The sequence below is a fragment of the Parasteatoda tepidariorum genome, chromosome 2, assembly GCF_043381705.1.
Source record: "Parasteatoda tepidariorum isolate YZ-2023 chromosome 2, CAS_Ptep_4.0, whole genome shotgun sequence".
In the NCBI taxonomy this organism is placed as follows: Eukaryota; Metazoa; Arthropoda; class Arachnida; order Araneae; family Theridiidae; genus Parasteatoda; species Parasteatoda tepidariorum.
The window spans coordinates 47261875-47280572 of NC_092205.1; the positions used below are offsets into that span (position 1 = coordinate 47261875).

Below are 18698 nucleotides of genomic sequence, written 5' to 3' on the forward strand. Positions count from 1 at the left end.
TTCGTCTATTCTTCTGCTAACAGTATTGTTATTGAGTGGCATAGCTTTTACATCTTTTTCAAGAACCGTTTTAAGAAATGCTGATATTGACGGTTTTATTTAATTCTCTCCTATAGTATGATTTCTTCCAAATTTAGCGATGAATAAAGAAATTTCATAACTAGCCTCACGAATACAGTTATGAGTTGAAGTGTGAGCAGTAAATAAAGACTTTACTGTTGCATTACAGGCATAAATCACATACTATGGTATTGATTTCTATCACTGAATGTTGCGAAACACTACAGAAGTTGCGACGGGCCATTCAGATGCGAACAACTGCATTGTTTAGCGAAATTTTAAAGTGTCAAGGAGTCTACGCGGAGCCTGCCATATGCCGCAGGGAGGTCAGTTAACTTAACGACGCCAAAAACCCAGTTGATATTTTGGTCTCATCAAACGAATTTATAATATTTATTGGCCGCAATTATTTAAGAATTTGCTTTTTTTCTTTCAATTTTGGAACTGAAATCTAGCATTGTATTTAAATGGCCCGAAGCAAATGGGTAAAACTCTTGTCGAGTCCATTTTCGAATTGCCCCCCTTAACAATCAAATTGCCCCCCAGTGGGGCGTGGGCCCCACGTTGGGAAACACTGCTGTAGAGGGTGAATTTTGCTTTTGTAAGCGTCACTTAATACCACAGGTAAAATAATGCTCTAACAATGTTATGACATAAAAAAAAATTTTTTTTTCATTATTATTTTGGCAGAAATTCCATATAAAATAATTTTTTAGAATTATTTCACGTATTTATTTATTTTTAAGATTGTTTACTTTTAACTTTATGTGCACATTATTATAGACTTGTGTCGCTATACTGCGAGGGCGAGTATGAATTATTCTCAAAGTAACAAAAAATTAAAAAAATGTAGGAAGGAAAAAAAATCAGGAAAAGAAAAGCGAACCAATGAACCGTAGTCTCAGCGAATTTGCGAGTTGTGGATGAGCACATAATGAATTTTAATTAATTACTTCTAAACTGTACTTAGTCTGTAAAGTATTCGAATAACTTACAATTTGCGTTTTAACATTCTGCTCATGCGCTTAGACCGATATATTATATTCCTTACTGACTATCTTACTTGCCACTACATAATTTAATAGCAGATTTTCAACTATTTTTTAAAAAATGACAAACTAAAAATAATAAAAAAACTAGTAATAAATTAACTAATAAATAATAAAAATTAAATAATAAGTAATAATAAATAAATTAATAAACAAATAATAGTAAATAATTAATAACAAACAAAAATTAACCCAGGTTTGAGTCCCAACTCTAGCAGTTCGGTGTATTTTTCATATCTTCACTCAAATGTCCCCTATACTGTATTTTAGATTTGAGTGTCAATGACGTTGAGCTGACCATGGTATCCCCCCCCCCTCCTAATAGTAATACAAATATGGATTCTTTTTTCCGATGAAGGCCAAAATGTGTTTTGATAGTTAACTTACTTGGTCATTAGCCTTTTGACAAAAGCTTTTAACTAACTCTTTATTTAAACCATCTGCGTTATTGATAAAATAATAAAAAAACACTAAAATTTTTGTAACAACAAGAAGAAAAAACTGGTTCTAGAAAAAGCTTTTATTCTGCAGAAAGCCTTCGCATCTAATTCATACTTTAAAAACGAAATAAAATTAAAAGAAGAAAAAAGTCTGCCTTATTGCTACGATTCTTACAGTCAACATGGAACATTTACCTGTGCCTCGAAGCTACTAATCCGTCCATCAAGCAGCGTCGACCTTATCCACATAAAAACGGGGTCGAATCACGTGATCTGATGACGATATCAAATAAAGCGAAGGAAAGAACTTTAGATTGAATTTTTTTTCTTCTTCTTTCGTAAATGTCTGTTTAATTTTTAAAAGAATTTTAAATATGTGGATGAGTTAGCCGATCATCAGAGTGTGGATTTTCATTCTTCTGTTAACATAGATCACTTGCTCACGTTTAAAATGACTTTAGATTTATTTTAAATAATTTAGGAACTAGTTTTTCGTTTTTACCTTCTTTTGGATTTCCACCGTTTTGATTTCCTTCTTACGAAGGTCTGTTATATTTGAATCTCACTGGTGTCTCTTCGCATATTCCATGGATTCTTGTTTACCTATTGCGATGTTGGTTGACCAAAGGAGAGCCAGTTGGTAAATATAGAATTTTTTAGTTGTCCAATATAAGAACACAAATAATGATTTTACTTACGTGATATTTGAGCTTTATTTTATGGCAGATCATTTTTCCAATTATTTAAAAATGGGTGAGGAAAAATGAGAGATGAAGAAAAAATGTTTTTAATAGTTTATAAATATATATCACATCGTTGAAATAATAATGTTTGAATATTTTATTCTCTCCATAAAGTGTTAAAAACACTTTTCAGTTTGTTGCATTGAAAGATGTTGAATGCAAAGGAAAATAATTTTTTTATGACAATAATTACTGTTACTTCATATACTTAAACCCTAAGTCAATATTTAATCCTAATAAATTCTATCATAAATAAATTTTACGAACGAATTGAAACAGATAATAATATTTTAAAGCCAAACGATTTGCTATAAATACTGCGTAAGCATATAAATGCACTGTTAAACCATTCTAAGACTTTAAAATATTTTTTCCGTGAATTTTGCCATAGTGAAATAATTTTTGATATTACTTGTTTTATTTCAGAAAGAATTTTTTTTAAAAATTATTTAAGAGTACAGAATTTTTTTTAACACTATAGAATAAAAATGCGAATGTTCAGTCAAGAATTTACATCTTATTCCATACTGATAAAATTCTTTCAGAATAATCGGGACGATTTTAAAAGAACATTTTTAAATTATTTCTAGAATATAATTTTTCCTGTTTATTTATAATTGATTTCATAATACATTACAAACAGCATAAAGAAGTTCGATTTAATTTTATAAATCTTTGAACTGAAATAAATTGCAAAAATAATATATTTTATTTAATGATTTTAGAATTTAAGACGTTGTAGAAATTTTTTTTTTTCAGAGCTTAAAAACCTATTCAAAAACGAAGGGAGATTAGATTAGGGAGATTCAGGAAGATTAGAACAACGGGACTCGTATACATTATTTAGCTTAGCTGAATAAATATTCTAAAGTTAAGTTTTCCTTATACATTTTCTGTATATCTTCTTGAGAATTCCGTAAACGTTATAATGTTTCGCTTTAATCAGTAAAAAAAAATAACATTATTTATACAGTCAGATGATGAATACAAAGTGAGACATCATGTATTCAATGAACTCGTCGATTCTAGGTCAACAACTTTCAAGTTTGTTTACAAATTAGATACTTGAAGATTTAAATTATACTTTTGCCTTAGTTTAGTTGTTCAAAGCGAACATTTGATGTTTTTTAGTTTGTTTATCATTAATTTGAGTCAGAAAAAAAATCAAAAGTTTCCCATTGTATTCTTTTTCTTGACAAATTTAGAGGAGCTTAAAACAGTATCTAATTTATAATTTTAAATAGGCTGATATTTGAAAATTCGTTTGTTTACGCCTTTGCTGTTAGAACAAAATTAGATAAAATTATAAGTTTTTGTATGGAAAGTTTTTAATGTTTTTTTTTTAAAGCATAGTATTTTGATTGGATGCCTTCTTTGAATGGATGCCTGGGGCTATTGACCCCTCTAGCATGCTGTTGTTAGTTCATTAAAAGAGGGCTTTAATAATACGAAACATTTCATAATATCTAGATCCGCCACTGATTATTACGAAATGTGTTTATGACTAAGGTAAAAGATCGATATCGATATGAGTTTTTCTTGGAAATGAATGAGTTTACTATCTTCTTTTCTCAGAAACTGATATTATTATTATTATTTTTTTTCAAAAATGTTATTAAATTTTATGTATCCGGTAGCCGAAAAAAAACTTAATACTAGTAATGCAGATATGTTAGTACAAGTGCTTCAGAACTACGGTTCTTTCATAGTTAGTTTAGAAAATAAATAAATAAAAACTTAGAATGAATGGTATTTATCGCTACGTTGGAGAAGTAATAAAATAAACGGTTATATATATATTCACGAGTAAAATATACTTGCATTATAAATATTTATAAAAAAAATTTTTTTCTGTAAAATAAGAAAAGAGGATGAAAAAGTATTTTATACACTTCAGCGAAACAAGAATAGACTTTCAAATGATTGTTTAACTTTTAAAGCTACTACTACCAGAAAATTATGCCCTTACAATATTTTTGCGTAAATTACATTGTGCCTGTTCCGCTACACAGAACTTATGAAACCCGCTGCAAATATCTTGAACTTTTGTTAAGTTTAACGGTTAATGGTTATTAATCGCTTAATGGTTTAATAAGAATAATTTTATCATTATTTTAAATATTTTTATCAGAAAATTAAATTCCGGAAAGAAGTTAAAATCTTAAAGAATATAAACATACCATTCACGATTTTTGCAAATTTGTGAACATTCCTACTGAATATGATTTGATCATTATACTTTAAATGCACCAATCAAATTCTCAATTTCTAAATGTCAATTTTACATGAGTTTTTATTTTGATGAAAAAGTGACAAAAATGTAGTCGGTGTGTCATTGGAAAATGTACTGCATTAAAATGAAAAGTTTATTTTCAAAACATCTGAATTCTACGCAGAATGGTTTGTTTGAAAAAAGGAAGGAAGGAATATCTCCATTCCTAAGATGAAACCTGATTAAAATTTTCAGTTTGTTTTCGAACGGCATCGCCAGAACAGTTTGAAGCGGGCACCATAATCTCAAAACTCAGTTTCGGGCATAAATATAGCCCTGGTTTCGGGGAGACCCATTGACGAAATGAAACTACGAATTACTATTTAAAACAGGGGAAGATAAACATTCTCTACTACTAAGTATTTCTTAAAGTATATAAAGAAATTAAATTATATCCTATGTAGTTCTTGTTGCAATTTTTTTTATAGCATTGTAGAATAAGGACTGCCTAAATGAAAAATGGCAAAGTGCGATAACTTCAGTGAAATACAGTAACGATAGCAGCGCCGACCTACATTTTTAAAAATTAAATTAAAAGAAATGTGCAGCAAATTGCGTGTAACTGATTATCCCCTTCGCATGAGAGCATTTAAAGTGTATGTAAAGTTGTGAGGAGATCGATGCTTCCAGAACAGAAAAAAGCGCAATAAAACGATTTTTCTATAATTTTGAATTCTTTCACTCGAAAAGACGGATGTTAAGGCTCCGTAAAAATTTTATTATCAGAAATCTACAAAATTATAAGATACCAGCTTGTTATGGAGTTTACTGACAAACAATGAGTATAGTGGTCTGAAGTATGGTGTTAAATAATTATCCCAGAAAATCATAAAAGCCGCGAAATATAACATTGTGCTAGTTATATTTAGAATAATCCCCCTTTTTTTGGTTCGATTATATAATTTTTTTTTCTAATCTTGGAAAAATAATTAATTAATTAGCAGGTTAAAAAGTTCTTTTTTTCATCGTGTGTTTGTGAAAAGTTCTTTATTTTCTTTGCTTGAAACTTTTTTAATTTTCAAGATATTCAAATCGAATTTTTTTCGTTAGTTATCAATTACGATTCTCTACCAAATTATAGGAATTTTTTGTATGAATAGTATGAATGTAATACTTCAAATGCTCATATCATGTTAAATTTTTAACAAGCCTTTTTTTTTTTTTTTTTCAAATTTCAAAATTATTTTGTTATTAAGTAAAAAGTGCTCCAAATTTTTTTTGTTAATTTTCTTGAATATTTTTTAAGTTTTAGCAATAAAACTTAAGACAAAAAAAATTAGTTTTTTTTTTTATGAAAGTGTCCGTATCTTCGAAAATATTTAAGCTAAACTTACAAAATTTTATACAATTATTGCATATAGTAATTACAGTAATCGAGCCAAGTTGATTGCTATGTTTTCTGACATTGGACATTCAAAAACCCTTTCTTTTCTCGTAATTTCTTGTCAAGCCACTGAACCTCTGAAAACTTTAAATTTTATTGATAGGTATGAGGAAAACAACTTTCCAAGCGTTTTTTTCTTTCCTTTTCTAGAGAAATTTAGAAACAAAATGTAAAAATCTTATAGTGTCTCATCAATTATTGTAGGGTGACAACATGAGAAACTAAACAATAGGGAAAAAATGTATAAGTGCGCATGCGTTGACCAATTGAGTGAAATTTATTGCTCAGGACTCACAATAATTGGATTGTAGATTCTCTTAATGTTTATTTATTTCATCTCAGTATTTTAGACTCTCTCGTGAGTCAGTTACACACACACTGCTTCAGCACTCAGTCGAGCAATTAATTAAATTTACACTTATACCGCCATCTACTATGTTGGACGGGAATTAACTTACGTTAATTGTAAATTTTTTTTATCTATATAAAAAGTGCTTAAAAATATTTTTTCAGTATTTGAAAGGTGCTTATATTTTGTTAAATTTTGTTACGCACCCTGATTAAATTAAAGATAAAAAACAGGTTAAATATTAGGTGCCGTGATGACCGAGTACCAGGGATTTATAGACCCTTTAATCAGTATATTTTAATTATTTTCAACATTCATTTCACATTTATTTTTCATTTATTTTTCTTTCCTACGGAATTCCAAAATTATAAATAAATTAAATTTCTAAACGTTGTCTAGTTTTTATCAAAGTAGTATATGAATATTTATTAATTATTTTAAATGACATTATTATTATTAATTAAAAACAGAAATGATGCTTATAAATAGAGATGAAAGAGGGATGGCTCAGGGGATAGAGCGCTCGCTTAAAACTGAGGCGACCAAGGTTCGGATGCAGACTATAGATGGTCAATTCGCATATAGCTCACGGCTTACACCGACTATCTTTAAGCATCCCCCAGTAGTAAACGTATGATGGGATAGAATACTCTTTCCGTCAGTCTAACCTTTCGAGGTTTTCCTTTCTTTATAACGCAAAAGCGGATTAATTCTATTAAAACGTCCTCCACCAAGAGAGGTTAACTCCATTGCATGACATAAGAGCTCCAACGTCCTCTGAGTTGTGTACAAAATTACAAAGCTACGGAGTTGAAGTGTATTTCTGATATAGATTGGCTTTTCTACACCAGTTATAGAATAATAAAAAGTAGAGTTCGTAATGTATAAATCCGAACAACATTACACATATAAATCTTTTAGGATATTTTATAATTATAATGCCATCTTGTCGCAACTTATTACTCAAAGTTTCTATTGCCTGGACAGAGAATCGGTTTTTAAAATTACGTTACTTCGGAATCATTGAACTAAGCTACCACCACCTTAAATGCCTTATACGTCAAACTATCACCTCACATTCATACTCGATGTGAGGTAATAGTGTGACGTCTAAGGTATTTAAGATGGTGGTATAAGTGACGTATAAGTCATTTAAGTTGGATGCTATATTTTATTATTTTTCAGGATGACGCAAAATTTGCAGTCTTTAATTCTTAACTTTTTCCTTTTGAACTATATATGGAGAGAGATAGTAACAAATTTTGTAAATTCTTGTCTATGCAGTATGCTCTTAATGCGCTATACATTATCCTTATTTAAAATGAAAAAAGAAAAAGGCGTGCACATCACGGGGCCTGAAATTAATATTTAGCGATGAAAAACATAAACGCTATAGCAATTCAATGTATCAAAACTGATTTTATTTTATTCTATTTTATTTTATAACCGTAGTTGAACAGCTGACTCAATTATTGAGTTTACGACTACCAAAGTTCAACTCCGTAGTCTATTAATTTCGAACCCAATCCAGAAGAAGACGGAACTATTGGATCAAGTATTGGGAGATATTTGCCTTCGTGGCGAACTTTTTGATGGGACTAACCCTCCTTTCCGGTACATAGAGAGGAGAACCATATAAATCTTCCACGGTTAGCCTGACGGCAAAGGAACTAGCACAACTGATTAAGAAGAGCCTGACAATATCAATTATTCGAAACATACTCAAGTTTCAACATGTAATCAAACTGGTTTTGATGTTATGTACAACCACCTTCCTTAATCGTGCTTTATCAGTTTTCAATAACGTTTTTACTCTTTCGTTGCTAATATTAATTTTCAATCACAACGTTCATACTGTTTTGTTTTTATTTCTGACAAAGATTTCAAATATATATAATTATATTAAAAGCTGTTATTTTATGGTCATTTATTCGTCCTCTAGACGTTAAGAAAGTTTATTTTACTTATTGATCATTCTTTCTTTCTTTCTTTTTTTTTTTAACAATTTATAGTTACAAGTTATTAACAACAAATTAGATAATTTACATTGAAAAATTGTAACGAATCCATTAAGTGCTGAAGTACTTAATAGATATTTAATGTTTCGAATCTCGCCTAAAAACTCACATAAAGGACATAAATTGTCACATCTAGTATCGGTTGACAATTTTATATCAGATAGAAGTGCTGTGAACAAGTGCAAAGTGCTTAACTTGACAACACGTCACACAATTTTCTAAGTTGAAAAATAAACACTTATAATGGGGTGTTTCTTGTTACGATTAACAAACATTGAATTGTCATTCCATTCCCGTTTTTATACTCTGTAAAATCTTTAGTTAGCTTAAGATTTTGATTTAAATGAGCTTAGCACATTACGCTTGGACGTTTATGTTAATAGTCTTGAAATTAAAAATTCATCACCATTAGGAATCCATTACAAAAGCACGAAGAAAGTATACGTAAGATATCCGGAATCAAAATGAAATATATTATATTACATTTTATTAAAAGTTTTGTAATTTTACATAAGATATTATATAAGATATCCGGAATCAAAATAAAATATATTATTACATTTTATTAAAAGTTTTATAATTTTACCACTGATAAAGCACTATCCCTAGTAGTAATATTCTTAAATTTTGATATGTTTAGATAAATAATAATTATATTTTTTTGATCAATCGCTTGTGAATGGAAAACTAAGTTAACTTTAAATTCTATTTTAAATTTTTTTTTNAGACCATGATCTTTGGCCAAAAGTCAAAATTAAATTTTCAACTAAAATATGTGTAGGCAGTTTTAATGTCGCCCAAATTAAGTATTCATAATCATTCCAAACATTACAATTTACTTTTTGGACCAACAAGAATACAATGTAGTGAAAAATAGGTTAAATTTTTTTTTAAATGCAACTTTTAAATTTATATTTCAGAAATATATATAGGAATTTCACCTTTCTGTTACATTTTTATCAGAGTAATTAGTCTGAAATTACAGTACAATTTTTAAATTTGTTGGAACAGTTAATGCTCTTGACAAACTAATAGTTTATATCTTATCATTTGACATTTTACAATGTTTGAATCACTTTCGAAACTTTATCTCCAAAAAGTACCACGAGGTAATTAGTTAAACTTTTTTTTGTTGTCTTCTTTGATGTTTCTTCTTTCGAAAAAACCTGCCCCATTTTACCCATATTGCAAAGGTGGACTAAATATACCGAAAAACAAAAATTATGTTTTTTTTTCAAGTTTTCGCGTTATTTTGTAATATTACTTCGGAAATATAATTTACTTTTCATTTTTAATATAAAATTACGAAAATTATTATATTTTCATTGCTATATTTAATTATTTAAACGTACTATATGTATATATATATACATATTTTTTTTTTTTTGCTCGCCATATTTCAGCCGTCATTTTGTTTGTTTTTTTGGTATTTTTAGTGTATATCAAAATTTCAATTATGAATTCAATTTACGTGCACATAAAAACCCTAAATAAAAACACCCAAATTTTGAAGCAAATTTTATCGAAATGCTAATTTTGGCCACGAAACCTTGGATGCTGGCCCACTGTGTAATGGGGTGTTCCTTGTTATGATTAACAAACATTGAATTGTCATTCTATTCCTGTTTTTATACTCTGTAAAATCTTTAGTTAGCTTAAGATTTTGATTTAAATGACAGTGACACATTACGTTTCGAAGTTTTAATTGTCTTGAAATTAAAAATTCATCACCATTAGGAATCCATTACAAGAGTATGAAGAAAGTATACGTAATATGTCCGGAATCAAAATAAAATATGTTATTACATTTTATTAAAAGTTTTATAATTTTACCACTGATAAAGCCCTATCCCTAGTAGTAATATTCTTAAATTTTGATATGTTTAGATAAATAATAATTATATTTTTTTGATCAATCGCTTGTGAATGGAAAACTAAGTTAACTTTAAATTCTATTTTTATTTTTTGTTGTCTTTATAACGAAGCAGAAAAAAAAAGTGTTAGTACGAAATATTATTTCAAAAAATTCATCAAATTAAAATGGTTTGTACGAAATATTATTTCAAAAAATTTAGCAAATTAAAATTGTTTGTACGAAAGATTATTTAACAAAATTTAGCAAATTAATGTTTTTAAAACAAAATATTATTTGAAAAATTGACCAATTTAAAATTGTTTGGCTAAAATATTATTTTGGAAAAATTTAGCTAATTAAATTGTTCGTGAAAAATTTTTTTTTAAAAATTTAGCAAGAATATTTTTTAAAAAAATATCAAATTAAAATTGATTGTAAAAAATATTATTTAGAAAATTAGCTCTCAAATTTTTGTTTTTTTAACTATACTGTAAAAATTTCCGGATCAAATTACGGTAGAAAGTACTAGCACCTTGGGTGCATCATCCTCAAAATTAATTTTACTGTAAAATCCAGCTTTAAATCCAAAATCTTTACCGTATATTTTACAGTAATAATTATTTAACAACAGTTATTTTTCAATAATTATTACTTTAAAAATTATGATGTATCAGATATCGTAACATTTTTCGGATTAATTTGATTTACAGTAAAATCAATTTTTGCAGTAAAAAGTACCGGCACCCTGGGTATCGGTGTACATTTTACAGTATTTTTTCACTATGTAGTTGGAATTTTTTGCCAATTAATAATTTTTGTTGTTTGCAAGCAGCTTTAAGTACAAAACACACTAATGAAAAAAATTTTCCCCAATTTTATTTTTTTATTTGCTTATTTATTTTTTTAAAATTAAGACTTATTTTCTCCTGGTTTACTTGATACGAATTGCTTTACGTCAACCTCAGTTAATTCTTTTTCTTTTGGTCACAATATTCTTTTGTTTGCAATAAATAGAGTTTTACAAGAATATCTCTTCTATACTAAGTAGAAATCTATTCCATGCTAATTAACAATTCAATTTACATCCAATTCAGCAATTATCTTTATTTTTTACTTTATAGTAGTTCTCGTTTACGTGATCAATTAGGCAAGAAATTATGTAATAAGCAACAACCTATTTAGAATCACCTGGTGTGTCATTTATAAAAGGAAAATCGTTAGTGATTTTCGATTGTTTAGAAAAGTACATATATTTGCCCATTTTGTTAATTCTCTCTTTGGAGTTAGAACGGCAAGAACCTTGTCTTCCTTACCATTTGGCATCATGCTTGATATCACCCCACATTCCATGTATGAATCTATGATTGATGAAATCATATTCTACAGGTAAGCAGCTAAAATGATGCACTTTTTGAAAAACTTGAAAATGATGTTTAAGATATTGATTTATTTTTTAAGTGAGTCAAATATTTAACAATCAAATTGTATTCTGTGGATACCCTATAAATATTTATTCAATATAAACAAAATTCAATGATTAAAAATTTTAAAATGCTGCATTTATACTGCGAATGATACGTAATGTACTGCTGCGTATTATAATATATTAAAAAATTTATGCATTTTTATGCAATTAATTCATTCCTAGCTTGCGCTTAGAAAAAATCATATGGTCAAAACACCACAATATAGTCAAATTTACCATGTTCCTGGCTCTATGGGAACACCGTAATTTTTATAGAATCGCTTTGGTAATGATTTTGGTAAAATTAAGAATAAAATATAGTTTTATAATCTGTGAAATATTTGATAAATGTGACAAAATTTGGTAATTTTAGCGTGATATCTTAGAGCGTGGCATAAAAGCCATTTATTCGGTGAAATCTACTTTACAGTTTTATATTTTTTACTAAATGTGTGATATAATTGCCAGAACTATAATTTTAAAAACCAGAATTTTCGGTTAATAGCTACCATATACGGAAAAGTTACCAAATGATTGGTTTAAGTACCATATATATTGGTTTTTTTAACCAGAAATGAGGTTCTTTTTACCAGAAATGTCATTACCATACAATACGATAATTTTACCAGAATTCTTTTTTTCTCCGTGCACTATTCTCAATTATAACAACACCATACGCCTGAATGAAACTAAATAGTTTTAATACTGATTCAAAAAACAACTAAGCTCCTGATTCAAAAGATCAAACTATTTTTTTAGGGAACTAAGTAAGTGATATTCGCATTTCACGTACTTGAAAAACCTCTCACTGTCAACCCAAGGTAAATGGAATTAAAAGTCTCAGTTTCCCAATTAATGTTCAAATCTTCACGCGAGTGCCTTTTGAAAGAGATGCAAACGATTTAGGTTTAGAGAAATTGTGTTGTTTCCCATATATATCGAGGGACTCTAAATTTGGATGCACCAGAAACTTGATCATTGGGTCATTAGAAACTAAAACATCCCTTGGAACGCTGGTGACCTTCTGAAAAGTGTTGACAAATTTCATTTTGCCTCGCCTGAATAAGGCGGAAGTACTGTAGCAGCCTCTGAAGGCGTGTAGGAATAATAAGAAATTATCTTCCTTTTTCTTTACGTCAATTGTATATGAAACAAATAATGTGCTTCATGATACTCTCAAAGTAGTAACAAAGTAGTGTGTTAAAGTGATGTAGTCTTAAAGTAGTGTGTTAAAGAGATGTAGTCTTAAAGTAGTGTGCTAAAGACATGTCTTAAAGCAGCGATTCCCATAAGGTGACCCTCAGAGCCCTAGGGTTCCGAGAATGAGGATTTTTTAATTCATTTATTGTTATATTTGTGTCCAATGAATAATCCATAGCTAATTTAACATTTCCTTGTTTATATGAAATTAATTATGTGAAATATCAGTGAAAAAAAATCAAAATTTAAAATTCTATTTTATTTAGTAACGTATTGAATAAATTATGAAATGGATATGCATTCATAAAAAATTACACAAGTCTTCAATTATTTTTTTAAATTCAAAATAGAATAATAAAATTCACGAATAATGAATTAAGTTTTTCTGCTTCCCAAGGTTTATACAGCAGTTCTTTTTTGAAAAACCATAATTCAATTTATTTTATTTATTTTCAGCAAATATGAATTTAATAATTTTTTGTAATTTTTATCACATTTTCCTTTAAATATTTTCAAAATAATCAAACAATCAGCAGTCTTTTCTTTTTTTTTTTTTTTAGTGTTANTTTTTTTTTTTTTTGGGTCTTGCCAGACGAAACTCTATCATTTAGGAATCCGTAGCCGAAAAAAAATTGGGAAAATGATCGTTAGGTCTTATTTTTTCCCCTTTTGGTTATTTGCCTGTATCTATGCGTTAAAATGAACAGCATATTTGAATTATTTGCTCCCTGAGAGCAAATTTAGATTAGTTTTAAATTTCGTAATTAATATTTTTCGCTAAATGTAGCGAAAATTTATCAGTTTTTCGGCTCTTAAAAGTTTAGCGCACTTCAGAAATTGTTGTAAATTCATATTATTCTTGTGTGGCGTTCCAAAGTTAAGATTTCCAGATCAAGTGCAGATTTCTGGGAATTATTTCGAAGCACAACTTTTCAGATCTAATTTGAGTGCGCTAATTTGGTGTAAATTGAACAAAACGCTGGAAGAAATATACCGCTGAAAACATTTATTAGATAACCATGAAAAAATTTTTAACGTTTTTATTTCAGGAAATTTAAATATTGAGTAAAAGTAAAAAACCAAACTGGACATTGTATTTATCTTTCTAATTTATGTTACTACAACAAAGTGATGTCTAACACCGTTTCGGCTGTTTTTTAGCGAAAACTTTTTAATCGTTTTTCTTACAAAAAAAATCAAAAACTTGTTGTTGTTGCTTATGCCCACTTGACCAACAGAAGCATTAAATCAAGTCCATGAACTGTTCCAAAAAGCTCTTAAAGCCATGTACTATTGCAGCAGGGTTGGAGACCAGGTGGCTCTTCTGGCAGCCAATATACGATAGCATGTGGGCAGGAGCAGACTGGCTCACATTGCACTTAGGACAGGGTGGATAGACTTTAAGGTCCGCAACGTGACGTTGGAATCGAGGCTCCATGGAAAAAACTTAGTTCCAGTTACGTATTTTATTGATAAGAATATTATGGACTAACTATAATCCAGGGCTCGAAAAACCGCCCGTCCTCGGCGGTCAAAAATTCCCCGCGGACAACGAATTTCTCGAATCCGACGTCCGTGCGGACGGCCATTTTCCCTTTAATGTTCGTGATAAATTTTCAATTCTCGTTATATTACAAGAGTCTAGTGACTCACTTCAAAATGACCCTCTAATCTAGAAGCAACATACTGCGCATGGTGGAATTGATGCTTTCTCTGTCTGGGAGTACTGCAGCGGTTGAAAGGGGCTTTTCAGCATTGAACTTTCAAAAAAACACATTACGTACTGGTCTTAAACAGGAAGCGTTAAACACAATTATGAACATCTACCTAAATGGAAAACCCCTTTCAGATTTCTGTGCATAAACCTCTGTAAATCATTGGCTTGGAACTGGCAAACGTCATATTTGATTCATTTAAAAATCGAAGTACTCTTGGATAAATTGACATTCCAGATAACTTGACCTTTGTCATTTAAATTATTTCATAAAAGACATACTAGTAACCTAGTATTTCTTTTATTGCTGTATAATGTAATCCTAGTATTTGTAATCCTAGTAACTACTAATTCATTGTGCAATTTATATAAATGTTTGTAGTAAATAAGTGTAAATTATATTTTTTTTTATTTAGAAGTTACGGGTTAGTTTCAAGGGAGGACGGGTACATTGTTGGACAAGCCGTCCTCGGGGACGGGTAAAATTTCTGAGTTTTTTCGAGCCTTGCTATAATCCTATAATTTGAATGTTATGAAATCTTATAAACCTGGAATTTTACTAGGTCATTTAAAAAATAAATATTTAATGATTAAACAAAATATATTCAAATAGTTAAAAAATGTTCAAAATTTTTAAAAAAATATAAAAATCAAGTCACAGAATCAATAGCTGTTTTAAGCATTTTTATGAAATCGAAAATAATATATATATATTTTTTTAATAATTAAATTTTATTAAAGTGCTACTTTGAACCCCTATGCACCTTGTTTTGCCCTCAGGTAGAAAAAACCAATTTCGTGGGGGGAAAAATTTAAAGGCCTTAGTCACTCCTTGCACGAAATAACAATTAACAATTTGAATTTAAAAATATAGGGAAAAATAAAATGGAAATGTAATCCATAAAGTAAACAAACAATGAAAAGACTGTTTGAGACTGCTTAAAAATATTTTTTAGGAGTACAACTCAAAATTGCGAAACTACTGTTTTCCCTCATAAAATTCCAGATTCACTAAGTTGACATCAGCATAATTACCTGTACATGCGGTTAGTTATTTACCTGTAAATCATTTATTTCCTGTTATTTGACGGTATTTTTTTTTATTCTGTTCTATTTTTATTACGGAGATATTTGAAACATTAAGGCTTAATAATAAAAGTGTTTTTTTATGTTATTATTTTTATTTATATAATTTATTGTGTACTGAAAAGTGGTAATCTAGTATTACCTCACAATGCTGCTACATTTTATGATGAAGATTTTTAGTTTTACATGTATTAAACGGTAAATGGCCATATTTCCTTTTCAATCAGCTGTATTTATTTTTAAGTAAATTTAGTGTAAAACAAAAATATCCAATTAATATTTTTTAATTTACTAGGAAGTCTGCATAAGTTAAAGTATAAAATTAAAGTAACGCAAAAAAAATAGCTACTCAAAATTTTAAAGTTACACTAATATTGCTATTTGGTGAGTTTTTATAGTTACCAAAAATTAAAAAGGAATTTCAAAAATAATTTTGTGAATGAAGTTGATATGGTATTCAAGCAGAGTGATTAGATTTTAAGTGCGGTTGGCCGGGCGCAGGCAAAAAGTCGCCAAATAATGTAGATCTCCAACTTTTTTTTTTACTCTTTTTTAACACATAAAAATTAAATTAAATGAAAAAAATTTAACTATCCTACCCTTAGCTACAAATACCCTACGTGGCAGATGGATCACGGGTTAGAGTTCCCTTGCCATCCGGCTAACAGTGGGAGGTTTTCGTGGTTTTTCTCTCCATGTGACGCAGATGTGGGTTAGTTCCATCAACTAGTTCTCCTCGAAAGCAAAAATTTCTCCCAATATTTGATATAGGAGTTCTCTTGTCTTCTGGAACAAAATTACAAAACAAGCGAATTGAACATTGATAGTCGTAAACCATAAAAATTGGGTCAGCTATTCGACGATGGTTATAAGTGAAAATATTAGATAGATATCAAGGAAATCTTTAAAAACAAAATAATTCTGCAGTCAAGTCAAGGTTGTTGATTAAGAAGATTACCGATTGTAAACATGATTCTTATTTATTGAGAAAAAATATTACATAAATGTTAGTTTTTAATCATTTTAGTTTTATGAAATTTAATTTTTAAATAATGGGAAATATGTTATGCACATTTTCGCATGACAGGTGTCACAAGTAAAATTTACATTAGGTAAGTGCTTGACTTACTTATCTTTATTTATGAAATTTGAGATGCAAAAATAAAATTTAAAAAGCCGAAACTCAATAGGTATCAAAGCAGACAAAATTCAAATATAATAATTTGAAAAATCGAGTCATCTGAATTAATGGCAAGGTCAGTGAAGTAGTTTTAGCTGTCACAATTTTGAAACATTAGGATTAATGTTTGATAAGACGGATGTCAGGTTCGTTATCTAAACAGCTTCTCCGCCGCACTTAGTTTTTATAGCAACGTAGATTAAAAAACAAGAAAAATGTAATGTTATGAAATTCTTTCCTTGCAATAATTCGTGCTTAAATTCGTCGGCTTGTCTCATTTACCTAGAATATTTCGCCCCAATCACTTTAGTTTTAACTACTTATAATATTAAAATTATTTTCATTTTAATTGATTCAGTTTAATATAGTGCCGTTCTTGAACACATACCTAAGTTCAGAAAAACTTCTATGTTATAGTTTATGTGTCAAATTTAATTTTTAAACTGTAGTATCCATGTGTTTTAATGATGCTAGTGAGCATAAAAATCACAATTATTATCATGAAAAAAAAATTTGATGAAAAAATATTTAATTTGTTAATTTTATTTACTGATATTTTTACTTTCTGTAAAGTTTGGGCCCCAATCTTCTGGTTACCCCCATGCTCCCCCTTGTTCCAAACTATCACAATATCAAGAACCCATCATTATTTTTAAAACATTAATTTTTTCCTTAAAAGTGACCTCTGTCCTCCTGGGGGTCCGCAGATTACGGTTCGAGAAGCCATGCCTTACACTGATGTTTTTTTTAAGGTTAAGGTAAAGGGCCATTGTCTAGTATACTCTTACTCGTTATTATCTACACTAAAGTTATTATTTTTTTTTCATGCTGAAGAGCCATTTTTTGGCATACATTTGCTCGGTATTCCCTAGACTAAGATTTTCTAATCGTATATTATATCAAAATTATATCGTATAATAGTGAAATATATCGGTTAAAGAAAAAAATCGTGTTTCTTAAAAAAGAATTATGGAATGCAATTTTTTTATTTTTCTTCAGTTGTTGACTCAGTAAATTTCGATTAAAAACAAAGCGCAGAAACAAAATGACGAGTAAAAATAAATCACTTTGCTTATCGAATTTAATGTAAGTTTTAAAGGAAAACAATTTATTTCCTACCGTACCTTGCACCACCTATAGAACTTTCAAAAGTAAGGTAAAATGTTCTTTAATTATATCGTCTCATCAGAAGGAATGATGAAATTATAAATCGTTTTGTTTTATAAAAAGACTTCAGCAATATTCAGCAAAATTTTCAGCAATATTCTTCATTTACTGCGTACTTCAGGAAAATGGAAAAGAAGAAGTTGTAGAAACGATGTAAATAACTTTAGATTTATTCTTTTTTTTTTAGCATTGTAGTATAACCTGGATTACTTAATTTTATCAATAATTTTGCTCATTTTTATACATCTTAAATTTTAATATATTTAAAAATGTTATAATGCAAAACTACTGTTTTGTTAATATATTTTTATGTACTTTTTTTACTGAAGGAAGTTTTTATCTTGATTTTATACATCTGTATTGTTGCCAGTTAATATTAGGTTTGGATAAGATAATTAAGGTTCAACCTTATTTTTAATTTCTTCTTTAATATTAAAAAAATGGAACTTTTATTTTAAAATATATTATCGTAGAACCGAGACTATTCAACTTTGTAACGTATGCTATTTACTTTTTATGTATCTCAAATTTTGTTGATTGTGAAACGGCACCATAAAAAAGCCACATTTTTTTTTTATGATAAGCTTTTGTGCATATCACTATTGTACTTTTACTTTATTAGGACGTTACTATCACAATTTTATAACTCTGTGTTAGTGCCGGTCAGTACTAGTTTAAATAATCAGAGTTTTACTTTGTTTGGTATTTTTTACTTT

General features: G+C 28.8%; 1 protein-coding gene across 1 annotated transcript in view; it reads left to right on the plus strand.

Annotated features, from left to right (window-relative positions):
- Nucleotides 1-11397: 11397 nt before the first annotated feature.
- The window catches only part of LOC107436307 (pantothenate kinase 2, mitochondrial), a 35228-nt gene continuing 27927 nt past the window's right edge, over nt 11398-18698 (plus strand). Inside the window, exon 1 of the mRNA XM_043039002.2 lies at nt 11398-11556. Within this exon, the coding sequence (XP_042894936.1) occupies nt 11495-11556 (62 nt within the window). The 5' untranslated portion in view covers nt 11398-11494. The remainder of the gene's footprint in view (nt 11557-18698) is intronic.